Here is an 18,137-nt window from a genome sequence, read left to right on the forward strand (position 1 = left end):
CGTTGTTGGGAGCTCAAAGTCATGCCATTAAAGATAGGAGATTAGAACATCTATACCATGCTGAAAAGAATAGGGGGCTTTGTCTGTCTGGTAGGAGCAGCTAGTGCACTTCGCCCTGTGTTGGGACATTGCAGGTTCAAAACCCAATGGTATAGTCGTATAACTGGTAGGGGTCTGCTTGACCCCAGCTTGCCTTTCAAAAAAAGAATTCTTATGCATGGGTGTAACACATATGCTAGGAAGTATGTATGAAGACCACTACATATTACATCAACTTCTTTAAGACGATACTCGTGTCATCGAAGGATATAGTTATATTGTTGGGTGCCCAAAATCATGCCATCTGCAATTCCAATAGGAGATTAGAACATCTATATGATACTGAATAGAATGCTCGTTCATAGTAGGGGTGGCAATCGAGTCGGGTTGGCGGGTCAACATACCTCAACACGAACACGACCCATTTATTAAACGGGTCGGATGTGGCAAACACGAACACGACCCATTTATTAAACAGGTAACCCGACTCGACACGATTAACCCGTTTAATAAACGAGTCGGGTTGACACGACCTGATTACACGGGTTGCAGGTTGCGGGTTGACCCATTTATTAAATGGGTTGCAGGTTGAGTCACCAGTAACTGACGTCCTCTCTCTCATCTGTTTCTTTTAAAAGAAGGTTGTCGGCATCAGGCGACCTCGATAAATATTAAAAAATAAAATAAAAACATAACAGTGGGTCACTATAACCAGGTGACCCCTGTTCTTAAAAAGAAATAAGAAAAAAAAGGAAGAGGCAAAAGAAGAACACAAACCCCGAATGGGGGCCTGCATCAGGCACCATAAGGCAGCAAAAAAAAAGGCAAAAAAAAAGTAGAAAAAAAGTTTTTTCTTTCTTGGATTAACAAAGAAATTAGGGGGTGGCCTATAACCGACCACGGATTTTTTTGCGAAAGATTGCTGGCATTCGCAACTCTAAAAATAACAAAACAAAAAAATGGGGGGGGGGGGGGGGGGAATTACCTTTATTTTTTTTGTCGCCATTATTTCTGCATTTCCGGCGACCCAATCGGCCAGCCGCATGGGCCGGTTGCTCAAAAACCTTCATCGCTCGAAGATCTGAGGTCCTTTTCTTCTTTTGATCTTCCACCGCTGCAACAACTAGTGAGGTCGCTCCGACGACCTCTAGCAGCTCAAACACCCCTTCAGTAACATGGCACCATCGTCGACTTTCCTTTTTCGATGAACGAACTGACACAGATCAGCGGTTTCTCACCGATTGAAAAAAAAAGCACAAAAGAAGATTCATCGAGAAGCTTCTGATTTTTTTTTTCAGAAAAGCGTGCTCTTTTTGTATGCTTTTAAACTTTTACATGTGAAAATATGATAGTGCCCCTTCATATTTTTTAAAAATGCTGATCATATCCCTATCAGGGTTATATATATATATATATATATATATATATATATATATATATATATATATATATATATATATATAATAAACGGGTTGCGGGTTGATGGGTTTGTGTAAACGGGTTGACCCACCCGCCTAACCTGTTTATTAAACGGATCAGCTCGGTTGGCAGGTTGGCATACCCCTAACACGAACCTGACCTGTTTAATAAACGGGTTACGTAGGTGGAACCGTTTACGACACAAACCCGTTTAAGCCAAACCTGAACCCGGCTAAGAGGCAGGTTGGCGGGTCGTGTCAGATTTTGCCACCCCTAGTTTGCTTTAAATAGTGAATGAGGCTTAGACAATAGTTTGCTTTCCTTTCCTGTTTAGGGGAATATATAGCCAAATAGAGAGGGAACCTCAGGAAGGAAGAGAAGGGGGGAGAAGGCAACTGCTTTCCAAATGTGGACACCCATAAATGGGGGACAAGGTTAGGGTGGGGCCAGATAGCGCCGACCTGTGCTCACATTTTACAGGGGAAGGGGGCCACACCAACCCCAAAAGAAGGCCGAAGTGGTGAGGGTAGAGGAGCCGCCAGGGCATGCACCAACTCTCTCTCTCTCTCTCTCTCTCTCTCTCTCTCTCTCTGTGAGTGTGTGTGGTGAGCTATGGATGCCTCATGGATGGCTGTAGACGTAGACGATGAATACGAGAAACTTGTTATCCGAATGAACCCGCCCAGGTAAGGCTTATCTTCCCCTAGTGCAAGAAACCAAAAATCTGTCCATATTGTTCTTACCCACTTGAAGTTCTGGTGTTTAATTGTGTTTTCGTGAGATGGGTATCTATGCATTTGAGGAAACATGGAATTCCTGGTGAAAATTTCAGGATATTTGTGATTTTTTTTCTTTGGGGTTTTCAGTTTGCCTGTTTATGCTTTCTTCTTTCTTCGAAAGCGTTTCTATTTTATGTTGCGGGTGGCATGTTTTCGGCAATGTTTCTTCGGTATTTACTGTGTTTTGGTTTTTGTTTCTTGGGGTGTTGCAGGATTACTGTTGATAACAGTTATTGTGAGAATGCAACTCTAGTGAAGGTATGGGAGTTTCAATATACCCTGTTTTCTGTTTTTTGTGAAGTTGTGAGTTGTTGGGTAGAGAGTGCTTTGTAGTTTTAAGGTGTGAAACTTGATGAAATGTGCAGATTGAGAGTGCTAATAAGCATGGGAGCCTACTTGAGGTTGTGCAAGTTTTGGCAGATTTCAACCTCACAATTAACAGGGCATATATATCCTCTGATGGAGGGTGGTTCATGGATGGTAATTAGTCTCTCTGGCTAAAAGGAATTTATGCCCGATTCACTTGTATTGTTCATAAAAGAAAATATGAAAACTGGAACTCTGTATATGAGGCATCGTTAATTTCTGTTTTTTTTCCTCTTCTTTTCCAGTATTTCATGTTACGGACCAAGAGGGCAACAAGGTCATGGATGGAGAGCTCATCAACAGAATTAAGCAGGTTAATGTGTAGATCCCGACCTTGTTTTAAAATAATAATTTGCTGTTATTTGTCTATAATTTATTTCTTCTTATTTGTTCTCCTTTTCTTTATGAGTTCTAGGCGAGGCTAGGGTATGCGAAATTTTGAGGCTAATTAAATGTTGTACTGTAAATGTCTTCTGTTAAATAGGATTTTCATTGTATTGTTTTGATCATTGTTGGTGTAGTTATATGTACCAATGTAACCATGCATGCCCCCTTTTCTTTTAGAGCAGTTATTGATAAAAATAACGCTATTTGGTTCCCTTTTCATTTTTATAAGAAGAACAATCAGGAAAACTCATCAAGCTTAAGTACATTCTCTGTATATGCATTTTGGATGTATTATAGTTCTTAATACTGTTATAGATATCTTCTTGTTCTTTGGCGTTTCATGTTCCTAAGGAAAACTGATGTGTCTCTGTTTTCTTTTGGGTCTTTCTTCTTTGTTTCAGTCATTGGGAACTCGGACATGTACACTGCCATCTTTGAGAAGGTCTATTGGTGTACAGGCTGATTCAAAACATACAACTATTGAGCTAACTGGACGGGATCGACCAGGGCTGCTTTCTGAGGTTTTTGCAGTCCTTTCAAACCTGAAATGCAATGTAGTGGCTGCAGAAGTTTGGACCCATAACACACGAATGGCTTCCCTAGTTTACATAACTGATGAATCCACTGGATTTCCAATAGATGACCCAGATTGGTTGGCTAAGATTAAGGAGCTATTGAGGAATGTCCTTAGGGGTGACCGAGACAAACGTTGTGCCAAAACAGCAGTGTCAGTTGGTATAACTCATACGGATAGGCGACTCCACCAAATGCTGTATGCTGATCGTGACTACGAACATTACATGAACAAGCAACAGGAAGATGTTAATGGCAGGAGCCGTCCACTCGTGACCGTTGAGAATTTCTTGGATAGGGGATATTCGGTTGTGAGCTTGCAGTGTAAGGATCGGCCTAAACTGCTGTTTGATGCTGTTTGTACTCTAACTGACATGCAGTATGTCGTTTTCCATGCAACCCTCATTGCTGAGGGTTCAGAAGCATTTCAGGTATCATCTGTTTATTTGCTAGAAGTATGCAACTTTACCTTTTTTCAAATCATTTAACCTTAGTTTTCTCATGTACCGTATCGCATAGTAGAATTAGTAAAAGGCCAATTCATTGGGAGCTCTGCTTTGGAGCTATAAAACAAACATTGACCTTAATGATGAACTCATTTGAACCACTAAGCTATCTTTTTTAATTGTCATTGAGGAAAAATAGTATAGCATTAGGTACTGCAACATGAAATATTTAATTGTTCTGAATGCTTGTTAAGTCTATTACTTTGTTGACATTGAATTTGAACGACTCAAGAATGAAATTTGGCATTTTAATTTGTATTAATGTTTGGATTATCCCATGTATGATGATGGATAAAGGAAGTCTGTTTCCTTTGATTGTTGGGCGTCTTCTGTTCTGTGCTAAAACTAATCAAGCACTTGACACAACCTCTGGTTATCTCAGGAATACTATATTAGACATATAGATGGGTGCACTGTGAGTTCAGAAGCGGAGAGGCAACGTCTGATCCGTTGCTTAGAGGCAGCCATTAAAAGGCGCAACTCTGAGGTATTCATAGCTTTGTTAAACAGTTGCATGACTGATCTGGCATCCCTGTAGATTCATGGAAACATGGATCATCTAATCTTGGTTCTACAATGTGCAGGGACTGAGACTTGAACTATGTGGTGAAGATCGGGTTGGACTGCTATCAGATGTGACACGAATTTTCAGAGAGAACGGCCTCTCAGTCACGCAAGCTGAGGTTACCACGCGAGGTTCACAAGCAGTGAATGTGTTCTATGTCAAGGATGCATCTGGGCACCCTGTGCGGAGCCAAACCATTGAAGCAATCCGCAATGAAATAGGCCAGACCATACTTCACGTGAAAGACGATGCCTACTCAAAATCTATACCACAGGAAAGTGGAAGGTTTTCATTGGGTAATCTCTTCAGATCAAGTTCAGAAATATTTCTCTACAATTTGGGTCTCATAAAGTCATACTCTTGAAGGGTCTCTCTCTCTCTCTGTACCATGTATAGAACCAAACTCTCGTTGGTCTCAAAGTCATGACCATCCTTGCCCACATGTAAATTTGGTGTATAAAAGAATTCAATGTATGCCATAAATGGATTCCTTGCTTTCCTTTTCAATGTATTATTGCTATTCTGATAGAATAGAATCTTAACAGCAAAAGGGGTCGTAAGGTTGCTGTTGAGAATCTCCCTACGTCATCATTCAACATCAATGATTTCCAAGGATCATGGATTCCCATCACTGGGCAATCTTTTTCCCTAACTACAGAATTGCCTTAGAGACATTAGACCAGAGTTACTGGAACCTTCTTAGATAGGTGGGAAGCCGCTTCGGAAGTGGGATACTTTTTGCTTTCAAAACTTCATGAGAACCTAGATTCTCCCACACTTCTCCTTTTCGCACACTTCATTTATTCATCTTATATGTTCTCTTACTCAACTTTTCATGTTTTTTTATGTGTTTTCTCTCTCTGTTTTCTCTAAATTGATAATCTCATTTTTAGATTTTGTTAAAAATTTAATTCTTAGACTAGAAAATCATGAAATTTAATATTAGTCATTTTTATTTTAGTTTTTATTTGTATTTTATTATGATTCACATTCAATTATTATATTTTTTTTATTCTTTGCTTTCTGTGTTCTATACATTTTAAAATGCATCGCTTCTTGCTTCCACTTTCTGTATCGTTTTCCGATTCCGCTTCCTAGTCTGACAACCTTGCATTAGACTACCATCAACTAGGCAACTCAACTATTATATGGTTCTGAACCACAATAGCATACCACACTGTGGTACACAGGGTTGTCAATGGATCCTGTTTGTATTGGGTACCTGAGCCAACATGAACCCGAATTTCCTGTTATGGAAATGAAAAGTGCCTACCCGAATAATATACAGGCTGGGTTTTGTTTTTGATTTTTTGCTGATACCGCATCTGAGTCTTTTATATATATTTTTAATAAAAAAAATTAATTTTGAGGGTCAGGGTTTGAGATTCTATTTTTGTGACCCTGAACCCTAACCCAAACCCAATTATTAGTTATATGGTGTCCGGACCCGACCTGACCTTTTGACAGGCGAAGTAACACACTCTTGTTTGTGTTGGTCTACCACCCAAATGTTAAATCTGACTATAAGTGTGTTTAATATGATTTGTTCACCATGTCAGTAGGTTTCATTATTTTTATATATCATTTGATACAATTTTCAAGGTACTAAAATCAATGGCTCACGATTATATATATATATATATATATATATATATATATATATATATATATATGCTGCCTTCAATTTATTACAAGGTCATGGATTCAGACAAGGTTGGACTTAGGTTCAGCTAGCACTGGCTTGTGGCTTGTGGCTTGTGCAGTGCCAAGTCCGAGTCTGATGTTTGGTTCAGACTTCAGAGTCTTCAGACCCGAGCCCACACACGACGCAAACTCCGACTGGGTTGGTCAAGTCAAGCCCATCCATTGGTGTCTGACGAAAATGACCCTAGGGTTAGGGTATTGACCACCAGGTGCTTCGGTTTTGGGCTTCTTGATTTTGGTTTTCCTGTGGATGATTGGAGGGAGAACAACTTTTCTTGTTTTATTTGAGAGAGTGACGGCATTTTGTCTTGGAGCGGCAGCCCTCACAAGATTGTACGGTCAGATTCGGCCACGTGTTACTAATGGACGGATTAAGGGTCAGGATTATAAATTTAGACCAGATTTTCAGGTATGGTATCGAGTTCGAACTCACGTCTAATCGCGTCCGTTATAATAAAATTTATACCTGGATCGGATAAGAACTACAGACCAAACTGTGGGTCTTAATTGAAACTCGGCAAAACCATATTTTTCATCATTTTTATATTAAAAAATTGTGGGTCTTAATTGAAACTCGTGTCTGGTCCGAGTCTGGAATAAATTTTTACCTCAATCCATGTAAAGTCCGGACGTGGGTCTTAATCAATTATTCTTATTTATCACCGTACTTGGATTTTATAGGGTTTGGTTTGGGTCATGTCCGGGTAAACTAGACCAGTTGACACCCTTACTTTGATGGGACATTGTTTTTTTTTTAAAGGCAAGCTGGGGTTTAGGCAGACTCCTACGAGTTATACAGGTATACCATTGGGTTTTGAACCTGCATTGTCCCAAACACAAGGTGACGTTGCACTAGCTGCATCTACCGGACAAGCGGAAACTCCGTTGGTTTGATGGGACATTCTTGATTCATGAGGACCAACACTAAATGAATCGGTTTGACCCAAGAGTCTGTTCGGAATAACAGGTTTGATTATCTTGTGAACCGTATACTCGGGTTTGCCACATGGCAATCGTAATCAAAAGTCGCCAATCCGAGTGCATGAGTTGGAGAGTTTCGAATTCCCATGGCTAGGTCTGGTAAACAAACGGAGCTGCTCGCAGTTTGGTTCGGTTCGGCTCGTCCAAAGCTCATTCATGTACGTCAAATGAGCTCTGCAAGACGAGCTGCGAGCATTCGGATAGTGTAAATGAGCTGAGACTCGAACAATAAGCTTGTATAAAGAGAATATATGTAATATGCATGTGAAATATATTAAAAAATGTCTTTTAAATAGTTGGTCGGGTCGCATGACTGTGTCAAAGAAGGTTGGGTTGTCAACGGGTCGTGTTTGGTTCGGACCTCGGTGAAACCATATTTTTGGGGTATGGTATTGGGTCTGGACCTGGGTCTAATCAAGTCTACTATAAGAAAATCATTCCCGGTAAAACCATATTTTTTTATCATTTTTACATTGAAAAAATGTGGGTCTTAATCAGAACTCGGTTTGGGTCTGGGTCTGGGTCTGGTATAAGTTTTCACAAACTATTCCCGGACCATGTATTAATCGGACCTTTGGGTCTAGACTGGGTCTTAATCGGGTAGTCTTATTTATTACCATACCCGGATCTTATAGGGTTTGGTTCCGGTCGAGTGTGGGTAAACCCGACCTGTTGACACCCCTAGTTTTGAATCTTGATGTTGACGACACTAATGATGACCATTTCTTTTAGACGAGCCAGCTCACCACAGGCTCAGGCTCGGCTTGTCGAGACCCAAGCCCAAGCTAGGTCCATTGGTAAACAAACCGAGCCCGAACAAGTTGTGTTTGGTTCCTTTGGCTCGTTTACTAGACCTGCCCATGGCTCAAGAGATCAAACCTCAGCACCCAATTTGGACATTTGCAGACCTCCAAAACTTTGTACCTTACTCCAGTTTAATCATATGGAAAAGAATATCACCATAAAATGAGAACAACATGAATGCACCAATTATTCACAGATTCTCAACAACCAAATCAACAGGTCAAATGAGATAGAATATCACCACTGAATAAAATGAGAACAACATGAATGCACCAAATATTCACAGATTCTCAGCAACCAAATCAACAGGTCAAATGAGATAGAATATCACCACTGAATAAAATGAGAACAACATGAATGCACCAAATATTCACAGATTCTCAGCAACCAAATCAACAGGTCAAATGAGATAGAATATCACCACTGAATAAAATGAGAACAACATGAATGCACCAAATATTCACAGATTCTCAGCAACCAAATCAACAGGTCAAATGAGATAGAATATCACCACTGAATAAAATGAGAACAACATGAATGCACCAAATATTCACAGATTCTCAGCAACCAAATCAACAGGTCAAATGAGATAGAATATCACCACTGAATAAAATGAGAACAACATGAATGCACCAAATATTCACAGATTCTCAGCAACCAAATCAACAGGTCAAATGAGATAGAATATCACCACTGAATAAAATGAGAACAACATGAATGCACCAATTATTCACAGATTCTCAACAACCAAATCAACAGGTCAAATGAGATAGTGAGATGGTTAAGTTGAATTTATCATAATCGAGGAGTCTTGGGTTTAACCCTACCCAGCATTATTCTCCCTTTTTTATTTTTTATTTTTAATAATGCCAGGTTATCCCCCAGCTTGCTTATGAAAAAAACATGAATATCTAATACTCATCAGTCATATCGGTACATAATCTTGTCCAAACTGTTATCTGAAAAAATAAAGAAGATAAAAAAAACATTCTCAAGCTCTTGCCACATTTTCCAGATGGGCACGGCAGCACATCGTGTAAATTACATTTGTAAAAAGACTTCACATTATATGCAGCATCGCTGCTTGACAGCCACCCATCTTGGCATTTCTCAAGATGGGTGTGGTGTCTATCTCAAGAAATGTTGAGATGGATGGCCATCAGCAGGGTAGCTGCACACTAAGATTGCAGCGCTGCTGCATAAAAATGACCTTGTATAAAGCACTTCTTTTACCTTGTATTCCCTTTTTTTTTTTTAAGGAGAAACCACTCCAAGATCATAGACCTAGTTGCGCTGGCTCGGCCTGCCATACTTAAAGTCATTGTCCTGACATGGTAAAGTCGCTGTAATGTTGCAACTGTGCGGGTCCAACTATCGTACTATCTATATCATACACTGTTGAGATGTCCAGTTATCAAAAAATACTAGAAACCGAGTTTGACTATAAGCGAGGATTTTTTGTTGGACATTTTGGGTCTGAGTCCAACCCATAAAGGTGACCTGGTTTGACACTGATAGTGGGCTGTTTAGTGGGTAGTTAATAGGGGTTAGTGGGGGGTGAAGGTTACGTAAATATGGAGAGACCACATTCACGTAACCACCCCTATCTCCTATTATAAAAAGAGAGATTGGGTTGTATGTATGACGAGAGCTATAAGCCAAAAGCTAACACTCTAGCACTATTGCTCATATTCTAGTAATTCTCATTGGGTTCAGGGTTCTGCTCACCATCGACCTAAGTTCTAGGCTCATCGTGGGCGTCGATAGGCTGAGGAGAACACTGAGCACCCGCACGTCGCATCCATGACATCTACTAGTATGTATTTGCATTCTAGCTTTATTTTTGCAAATATGCCAACATTGGGTTATGGGCTCATGTATCACGCAATTTCGCTGCATGTGTGGGTGCATCAAGAGCGTTCAGTTTATGCTCGTCGACATTGGCTTATTCATCTCAACCCTACTGTCGCATTCCTATGCCGTCGATAGTTGCAGTCATCGGACAGGTAGTAGAATCAGGGCCGGCATGTGAGTGCCCGTTCTGCTACTCGTGACCGACGACATTCTGGATTCGGTCACCGACAATATAAGTGTCGCTCCCCCTGTTACTGTTCTTTTTTTGAACAACAGGGAAAATTCGGCCTCCCCCTTCGCAAAAACAACTTTTGCCGAGAAGGAAAGGGGAAGGGCTTTGTCGGTGGTTGGGGATCCAGTCGGTCCCAGCCTTGCCGGCAATGCTGATCAGTTGGTCGCCTGCAGCGGCAAATGAATCCATCGACAACTCTGTATTAAAAAAAAATCAGAGTTTACCCTTATATTCGTTGGTGGTGTTTCATCGAGAAGTTGAGGGGCTTCGATAGTCGATGCCACTGGAAACTCTAATTCGCCGCCGTAGTGCCGCCATCGTCGGACCGCCGTGCTGGCCGAAATCCCAAATCCCTTTGTTGGATGGGGTTTTTCATAGGGTTTCTGCTATAGGTCATCGTCGAAATAAGGGGGGCTGCCTTTCACCGATGGTCGAACATTCATCGTCGACTATATCGGTTGCCTCATCGACCGACCACTACACAGGGGGTGAACCGGTTTCTAAAAAATTGAAAGCCCTTTCAATTTTTCCGGTCTCTTAGAAATATCATCATCACTGGAGAGATCCTCACGATGGCGTCCACATCACGACGGCGACGAGGACTCTCCGTTTTTGTTTCAAAGAGTTTCCTCTCAAATCTACATCAAGGCATCCTCATCTCTCGCCGACGACATTGGGTGTTGTCAGGGTGCATCACCGGGGGAAGGTGACCTTCGCTGGCCGGCTGCCGGTGCAGGTTGTCGTACAACGATGTGGGCGACAAGGGGTGATGCGGTAGTGGTCTTCGGTTTCTGAGAAACTGTCTCAAAAATTGAAAACCCTTAGTCGTATTATCGGCTTATTTTTTGGTTTGGACTGGGTATTCTGACCCGGTATCAATCGAGGCCTGATCCAGATCCATTTCGGGTGGATCAGCTCTTTCGATATCCCGGTTTTGTCCAAGTCTGAGTCAGAATTGGAGAGCCTGGATCCTGTATGGATCGGGTTAACCCAGATCCTGTTTGGATCGGGCCTGATCCAAATATTGTTTGGATCGAGTCCAACTCAGGTCTAGTTTGGATTGGGTAAGACCCAGATCCTATTTGGATCAGGTCAAACCCAAACCCTGTTTGGATTGGGTCAGACTCAGGTACTGTTTGGACCAGGTCAGACCCGAGTTCTGTTATGGACTGGATCTAGATCCGAATTGAATCAAATAAGATCTGTAATAGGGTCCAAACACTATTTACACCTGAACCAGATCTGTGATCGATACAACCATTTTTAGGACTGGTTTAGAGCCATTTTGGATCGATTCCTTACAGTTGTTCACCGGTTTTGAGATATAGAGCCTCTGTTTTCATAAATTCATAAAAAGACAGGGATTTTCTCATTCGATTATAGCGTTTTATGAGCTTTTGTTCATATTTTGCATTGGTTTATTAGGTACAGAACCAGTGACCCTTAGATGATCGGTTCAGAGTCTTTTCAGATCGGTTCCAGCTTGAGGACCCCTGATTTTACCCATATGAGCTTGTTTTTGTCATTTTTTATGCTTTATAAGTGTTCATTGTTAAGAAAGCATGACTTATGCATGTTAATTCATGTGTTTTATATTGGTTGTTATACATAATATTTTTAAGCATAAATTATGACTAAATTCATGATATTTTATCATCAAAATTAGTTTATACATATAAGTTGAAGCATGAACTAGTATTTTGATGTTATAATGTATATTTTATCAAGAATATACATGTGTTAACATGTGTGCATGAGCATGCTCCATAATACAAATATGTTTTCGATAAAAGATCTTGATTGACCGATTCATGCAATCACCAAAGTGATCTTAGTTGTGTTGATTAAGGATTCTTTAGATCATATTAAGATTTGTTATTATGATTGTGTGTGACTTTATAAAACAATAATTTTACTCAAAGGCAGGTTGTTGTGTTCCAAATTCACACAGGGTGTAATAGTAGATGTGTATTTCAGCCCATAAAGCATGTTCATACCCAAAGGTAAAATGTTGAATTGTCTCTGGTTACATGATCTGCTAGTTTCACCAACTAAAGTTAATTTCTTATGAATTGAAGAGATGGAGTGACTATGAGTATTATCATTTTCACCAAAGTAGAATGATCAACTATGCTTGTCTCAGAAAAGGTGAATAATAAAGAATTTCACTTTTACCTTTTCATCACAAGTCTCATTTAAGCAATAATAAAGTTTTCTCTTTTGTTCTTTATTGTATCAAGTTCTTTCATTATCGATGGTTCAAGTAACATTCCCCTTTTAGACGAATCTAATTTTTCAGATTTGAAAGAAATAGTGTTGACCACTCTGAGTTATATAGACCTTGACTTGACCCTTAGAACTGACGAACCTCCCCCTCTAAAAGAGCAGAGCATAATCGAACAAAAGGTTGCCTCTAATAAGTGGGAGTGCTCGAACAAACTTAGCCTATTGCTTTTGCAATCTCGAGTGACTAAGAATATTTGAGACACTATCCCTCACTGTAGGACAATGAAAGAATTTATGGGAGCCATTGAGGCTCAATTTGTTAGTTCTAATAAGGCAAGAGCTAGTACATTAATGTCCAAACTGGTGTCTATGAAATATACTGGTGACAGCCACATCTGAAAGTACATTTTGAAAATGAGGAACATTACATCTCAGCTGAATGACATGAAGTTTGTTATTTCTGATTCTTTCATGGTCCATCTGATTTTGACCTCATTGCCTACTAAATATGGACCCTTCAAAATCTTCTATAATACACATAACGATGAGTGATCTTTTAATGATCTCTTGTCCAAGTGTGTCGAAGAAGATGAGAGACTAAAGGGTGAGAGGGTGCATAGTGCACATATGGACTCTCATAAGAAAAAATAGTGGTCGGGACCAGAGAAAAGTTCTTTCAAAAGAAAGAACAAGAAAAGGCCTCTGGGGAGAGTTCTAACTTTATGACGAAAGTCAAATCCCAAGAAAGAGGCTTTTTTATAAAGTGTTTCTTCTGCAAGAAGAAGGGGCATAAGAAGGTGGACTACTTGAAGCATAAGAAATGACTAAAAAATAGAGGTAATAAGTTATTCATTTCTCATGATTGCAATTTTATTCATGTTCTATTGCATAGTTGGTGGATTGATTATGGTGTCGCGGTTCACATTGCCAACTCTTTGCAGGTATTTCTGAACAAAAGAAAACCAACAAAGCATGAAAGAAGCAGCTTTTCAGAAAAAAAAATGTGTTCGCATGTCAAAAATGTTGGGACCTGCAGAATTATATTAGAATCAAGATTCATTTTAGATTTGGTTGATACATTTTATATTTCATCCTATAGTCGAAAACTGATTTCAATTTTGAAACCTGATAAGTTTGGTTTTAGTTTTAAATTTTGAAAACTCCAAGCTTATTATTGTTAAAAAATTTATGAATGTAGGTTTTGCATACGTGTGTGATGGTTTGTATCAGTTAAAAACTGAATTCTAAATTCAAGAATCTCATTTTGTTGAGAACACAGTGATTGGCAATAAACATGGTCTAAAGAAAGATCAATCATACTTGCTTTGACATCGAAGGTTAGGGCATATATCGAAAAAGAGAGTCCAAAGACTTGTGAAAGAAGGAATCCTTGGATCCTTTGATTTTACGGATATAAAGCCATGTGTTGACTACATAAAGGCTAAGTAGTCTAATGTGTATAAGAAAGATGTCAAACATAGTAATGAAAAGTTGGAGATAGTGCATACGAATGTTTATGGCTCTTTTTTAACGTGTTATATAGGTGAAAAGTATTTTGTTACCTTTATAAACGATTACTCATGGTATACGTATCTCTACTTATTATTTGAAAAATCAGAAGTCTTTCAGGTTTTTAAGGACTTCAAGAAAAAAGTAAAAAAAAAAATTGGTGAAGTTATTAAGGTTGTCAAGTCTGATAAAGGTGGTGAATATTATAGTTGTTTCACTGAGATGAGACAAAAAAGGGTCATTAGCGTAGTTTCTAAAAGAGAAAGACATTGTACCTCCGTATACCATGCCTAGTAGTGCTTACCAAAATAGTGTAGCTGAAAGAAGAAACTGCACGCTTAAAGAAATGGTTCAAGCGAAGTTGAATCAATCAAACCTTTTCTTGACCTTGTGGGGTGAAGCTTTTAGGAGTGTGTATTTTGAATAAGGTTTCTATGAAAGTTGTTTAGAAGACTCCTTACGAGTTATAGATAGGTAGAAAACTTTTTCTATCATATATGCACATATGGGGATGTCAAGCTGAAGCTAAATTGTATAACCCACATATAAAAGCTTTTGATCCTAGGATGACTAATAGATTTTTTATTGGTTATCCAGAAAGGTCAAAGGGCTTTAGGTTTTATTGTTCATCTCATACACCACAAATAGTGAAAACAGATAAACTGAGATTTTTTAAAAATGGTTTTATTGAGATAGATGCATATCAAAATATTAATTTTGAGAAAATGCAGGATTTAGGTTCCATACCTGCAAAGGATAAAGACCCAGTTTTTTCTGTCATTATTTTTTTGAATAATGTCAGAGAATTTAAGTCAGTGAACATCAATCCCAAATAGAGCAAGTTATTGATGAGGATATACAACAACAACAGAATATAAAAGTTTATTTTAAACCACTTGTAGCACCAGTATGGAGGTCTACGAGGATCAAAAAATCTACTATCCATGCAGACTATGTGGTGTATTTGAAAGAGTCCAATAATTTCATAGATATTGATGATGATCTCTTCACCTTTGCAGAAGCCATTAAAAGTTAAAGATCAACATATTGGATTAATGTCATAAAGGAATAGCTTGACTCTATGGCAAAGAATCAAGTGTAGGATCTTGTACCTCAACCTGATGGAGTTAGACCTGTTGGTTGTAAGTAGGTCTATAAGACCAAAAAGACTCTAAAGGTCAAATGAAGAGGTACAAGGCTAGGCTTGTTACAAAAGGTTTCACATAGATAGAAGACATTGATTATAATGAGACTTTTTCTTCTGTCTCAATTAAGGAATCGTTGAGGATAATCATGGCTCTCATAGCTCATTTCACTACAAGAAAAACACTATTTAGTGACAGACATTTGTGACAGATAAAATTCATTGTAAATTTATGATGGATTAGCGAGAGGAAGATATTCGCTGTTAAAATATCATTTATTTGTGATTTTCGCGACAAAAAATATTTTGTCGTTAATCTGTCGCTACTTTGCGACGGATTAGTGATGGATTATATTTTGTCTCCATATCCATCGCAACTTAACGACGGATCAGCGGCAAAACTATTATGTCGCTAAGTCGTCACCAAATAGCGACGACTTAACAACGGAATTTAGCCGTCGCAAATGCGTCACTAATTTTCCCGTAAATCCCTAATTTTTTCTCCTTTCTTTCTCTTTTTTGTTTCGTCTTCACCGCGTTTCCCTGGCCCACCTCCCATCGCCCCTCGTCCCGGCTCGCCTTCCGTCCCCCCCCCCCCCAAGCCCACCTCCGATCGCCCCCTGGCCAGCCTCCTGTCGCCCCACAGCCCGCCTCCCGTCACCCCCTGGCTTGCCTCCCATTGCCCCCCAGCCTGCTTCCTATCGCCCCTTGGCCAACCTCTTGTCGCCCCTTGGCCCGCCTCCTGTCGCCCCCAGCCTGGCAACATTGTCGTCGACCCTCCTACCTAACTCACTGTTACCCCCTCCCTCTTCGGCAGCCTTGTCGACCCCCTTTCGCCATGCACCCGACTTAGGTCGACACCCCCGTCCGGACATCCCCTTTTCCCCTCTTTTCCGCTCGTGCTTCGAACATCCCTGACGCCTTACCCCCATCTTCGGCGACCTCGCAGGTAACCCCCCGGCCCGCCTCCCTGTATTGTATTGTATATTTGTGCTTCATAGGCACATTGTTGAGCTAATTGTGCGATGCTTAGTGCTAAGCATCGCATGTGGCTAAAAATGCAATGCAAATAGAAATAAGAAAAAAATGCAAAGGCATAAGCAATTCAAATCAGATAAATACCAGCGGTGAGTAAGTGATGTAAGTGCATCACATGTTATTTAATTTATTGGATGCAACACTTTTATGTTCACACACTCACTTAGTTGTGGATATCTAAGACTACTTTGATGGAGTTTGGAGATCATGCTGAGCATGATTTTAATGTATGAGAATAAAAGTGTTCTTATTTTTAGAGTACGGATTTCATGCTCAACATGGTAGTAGTTAGCGGGATATTGAGGTGTGTTTACTGCAAGTACATGTTTGATATATGTTTTGATATGAATGATTTGAATGTATTACAATGTTTGATGTGTCTGTATTCATGCTTGCACAAAATTATTTTTCATTTGATCATGCCTTTCATGTAAAATTGTATCCTGAAAATATGTTTCAAATAAATGTATCATTTTATGAAATGTGATTTCATATTTCTAAATATCCTCGTGATGTGTATAAATATGATGTGATGGTGTTACACACAAAAATTTATGCATTCAAAAAATTACTCACAAACAATCACCAAACAAGAATTAATAGATAAATTAGATATTTTTTTTATCATAGGATTATTAAGATTCTCTTTTAACTGGTAATGATAATATCTGTAATATTATAGGACAAAATGGTTGCAAGCCGTGAATGGATGTATCGTAGGATAGTTGATAATGAGGTGTCACACGAAGGATAATCTGAAGGCTCGTATGGATTTAAAAGTAATATGTAAAAGACCAGAATTGGAACTCAAAGAGTACAATGGCAAAGTATTGAAACCAAAGGCAAGGTTCGTGCTTGGACCAGATCAAGTAAAGTTGATATGTCAATGGTTGAGACAGTTGAGATTTCCAGATGGATACATTTCTAACATTGCTCAGGTTGTGAAGATAGACGATGGACAATTATATGGGTTGAAGAGCCATGATTGTCATCTCATTATGCAACGATTGATATCCCTAGCATTCCATGATATGTTAGACAAACCTATATGAGGGGTATTGTCAGAGTTGAGTAGATTTTTTAGAACATTGTGCGCATCAGAAGTCGTAGTATCTGAGGTACAGAATCTTGAGGAATCTGTTGTAACTACTATTTGTCAGCTAGAGAAGATTTTTCCACCAGCATTTTTTGATGTTATGGAACATGTGATCATACATTTGCCATATGAACTTAGGATTTGTGGACCTGTGCAATATCGGTGGATGTACTCATTTGAAAGGTATATATTTTTTAAAAAAATTCTTTTCAATGCTATTGAGAAATTTATTGTAATCCGAGATTTATATTATTGACAGATGCATGTTTGACCTAAAAAAAAAGGTTCAGAATAAAGCAAGAGTAGAGGGCTATATTTGTGAGGTGTACACTTTAGAAGAGATTTCCAATTTCTCATCTATATACTTTGAACCTCACATTTCAACACGTTACACATGCCCACCTCGTAATGATGATAAAGAACAATTAACTGTAACTGACAAATTGTCTATATTTCAACCACTTGGGCATGCATTTGGCAGTTGTCGGTCAAGACTCCTGGAAGATCGAGAGCAAGACGCAAAACAAATCTATATCCTTTTTAATTGCTCAGCAATCGACCCATACATCGAGTAAGTATACTTAATATGTAACACTAAGTTCTATACGTGCGTACATGGTTCGATAAAATAAGTTTTTGTTAAGTACGGATGATTTGATCTAGAGTTGCGAAGAAAACTTTCATATCTCACTGATGCAAAAGTACAGAAAGAACGTGAAAATAAGTTTGTAGTATGGTTGAAAGAGTTGGTAAGGATGATTGTATACATTCTTTCCTTGTAAACAACAATAAGATACTTAATTGGTCGTGATCACAGTCATTGTTTATGCTTGTAGGTCCGCCATGGTGATGTTACAGACCAAGGAATATGTGATTTACAAAAATGGTTCGTCCAAAGTTGTGCAATGTTACAAT

General features: G+C 39.2%; 1 protein-coding gene across 1 annotated transcript; it reads left to right on the forward strand.

Annotated features, from left to right (window-relative positions):
• The first annotated feature begins 1,996 nt into the window (after nucleotides 1–1,996).
• Nucleotides 1,997–5,135, forward strand: LOC149833451 (ACT domain-containing protein ACR4-like). Its single transcript, XM_090012845.1, has 7 exons — nucleotides 1,997–2,144; nucleotides 2,450–2,495; nucleotides 2,603–2,717; nucleotides 2,849–2,916; nucleotides 3,392–3,994; nucleotides 4,452–4,556; nucleotides 4,654–5,135. Exons 1-7 carry the CDS (start codon nucleotides 2,071–2,073, stop codon nucleotides 4,996–4,998), a joined length of 1,356 nt encoding a protein of 451 aa, XP_089868971.1. The 5' UTR covers nucleotides 1,997–2,070; the 3' UTR covers nucleotides 4,999–5,135.
• Nucleotides 5,136–18,137: the final 13,002 nt, after the last annotated feature.

The sequence above is a fragment of the Nuphar pumila genome, chromosome 7 (assembly GCF_984573655.1).
Source record: "Nuphar pumila chromosome 7, dmNupPumi1.hap1.1, whole genome shotgun sequence".
NCBI classification, from domain to species: domain Eukaryota; kingdom Viridiplantae; phylum Streptophyta; class Magnoliopsida; order Nymphaeales; family Nymphaeaceae; genus Nuphar; species Nuphar pumila.

What these genes read in the sequence shown, in the direction of transcription:
- LOC149833451 (XM_090012845.1), top strand. Translation starts at nt 2,071, where the DNA reads ATGGATGCCTCATGGATGGCTGTAGACGTAGACGATGAATACGAGAAA. An exon ending in AGAATGCAACTCTAGTGAAG is followed by an intron (nt 2,496 to 2,602) that starts GTATGGGAGTTT and finishes TGAAATGTGCAG; the next exon opens with ATTGAGAGTGCTAATAAGCA. An exon ending in AGGGTTCAGAAGCATTTCAG is followed by an intron (nt 3,995 to 4,451) that starts GTATCATCTGTT and finishes TGGTTATCTCAG; the next exon opens with GAATACTATATTAGACATAT.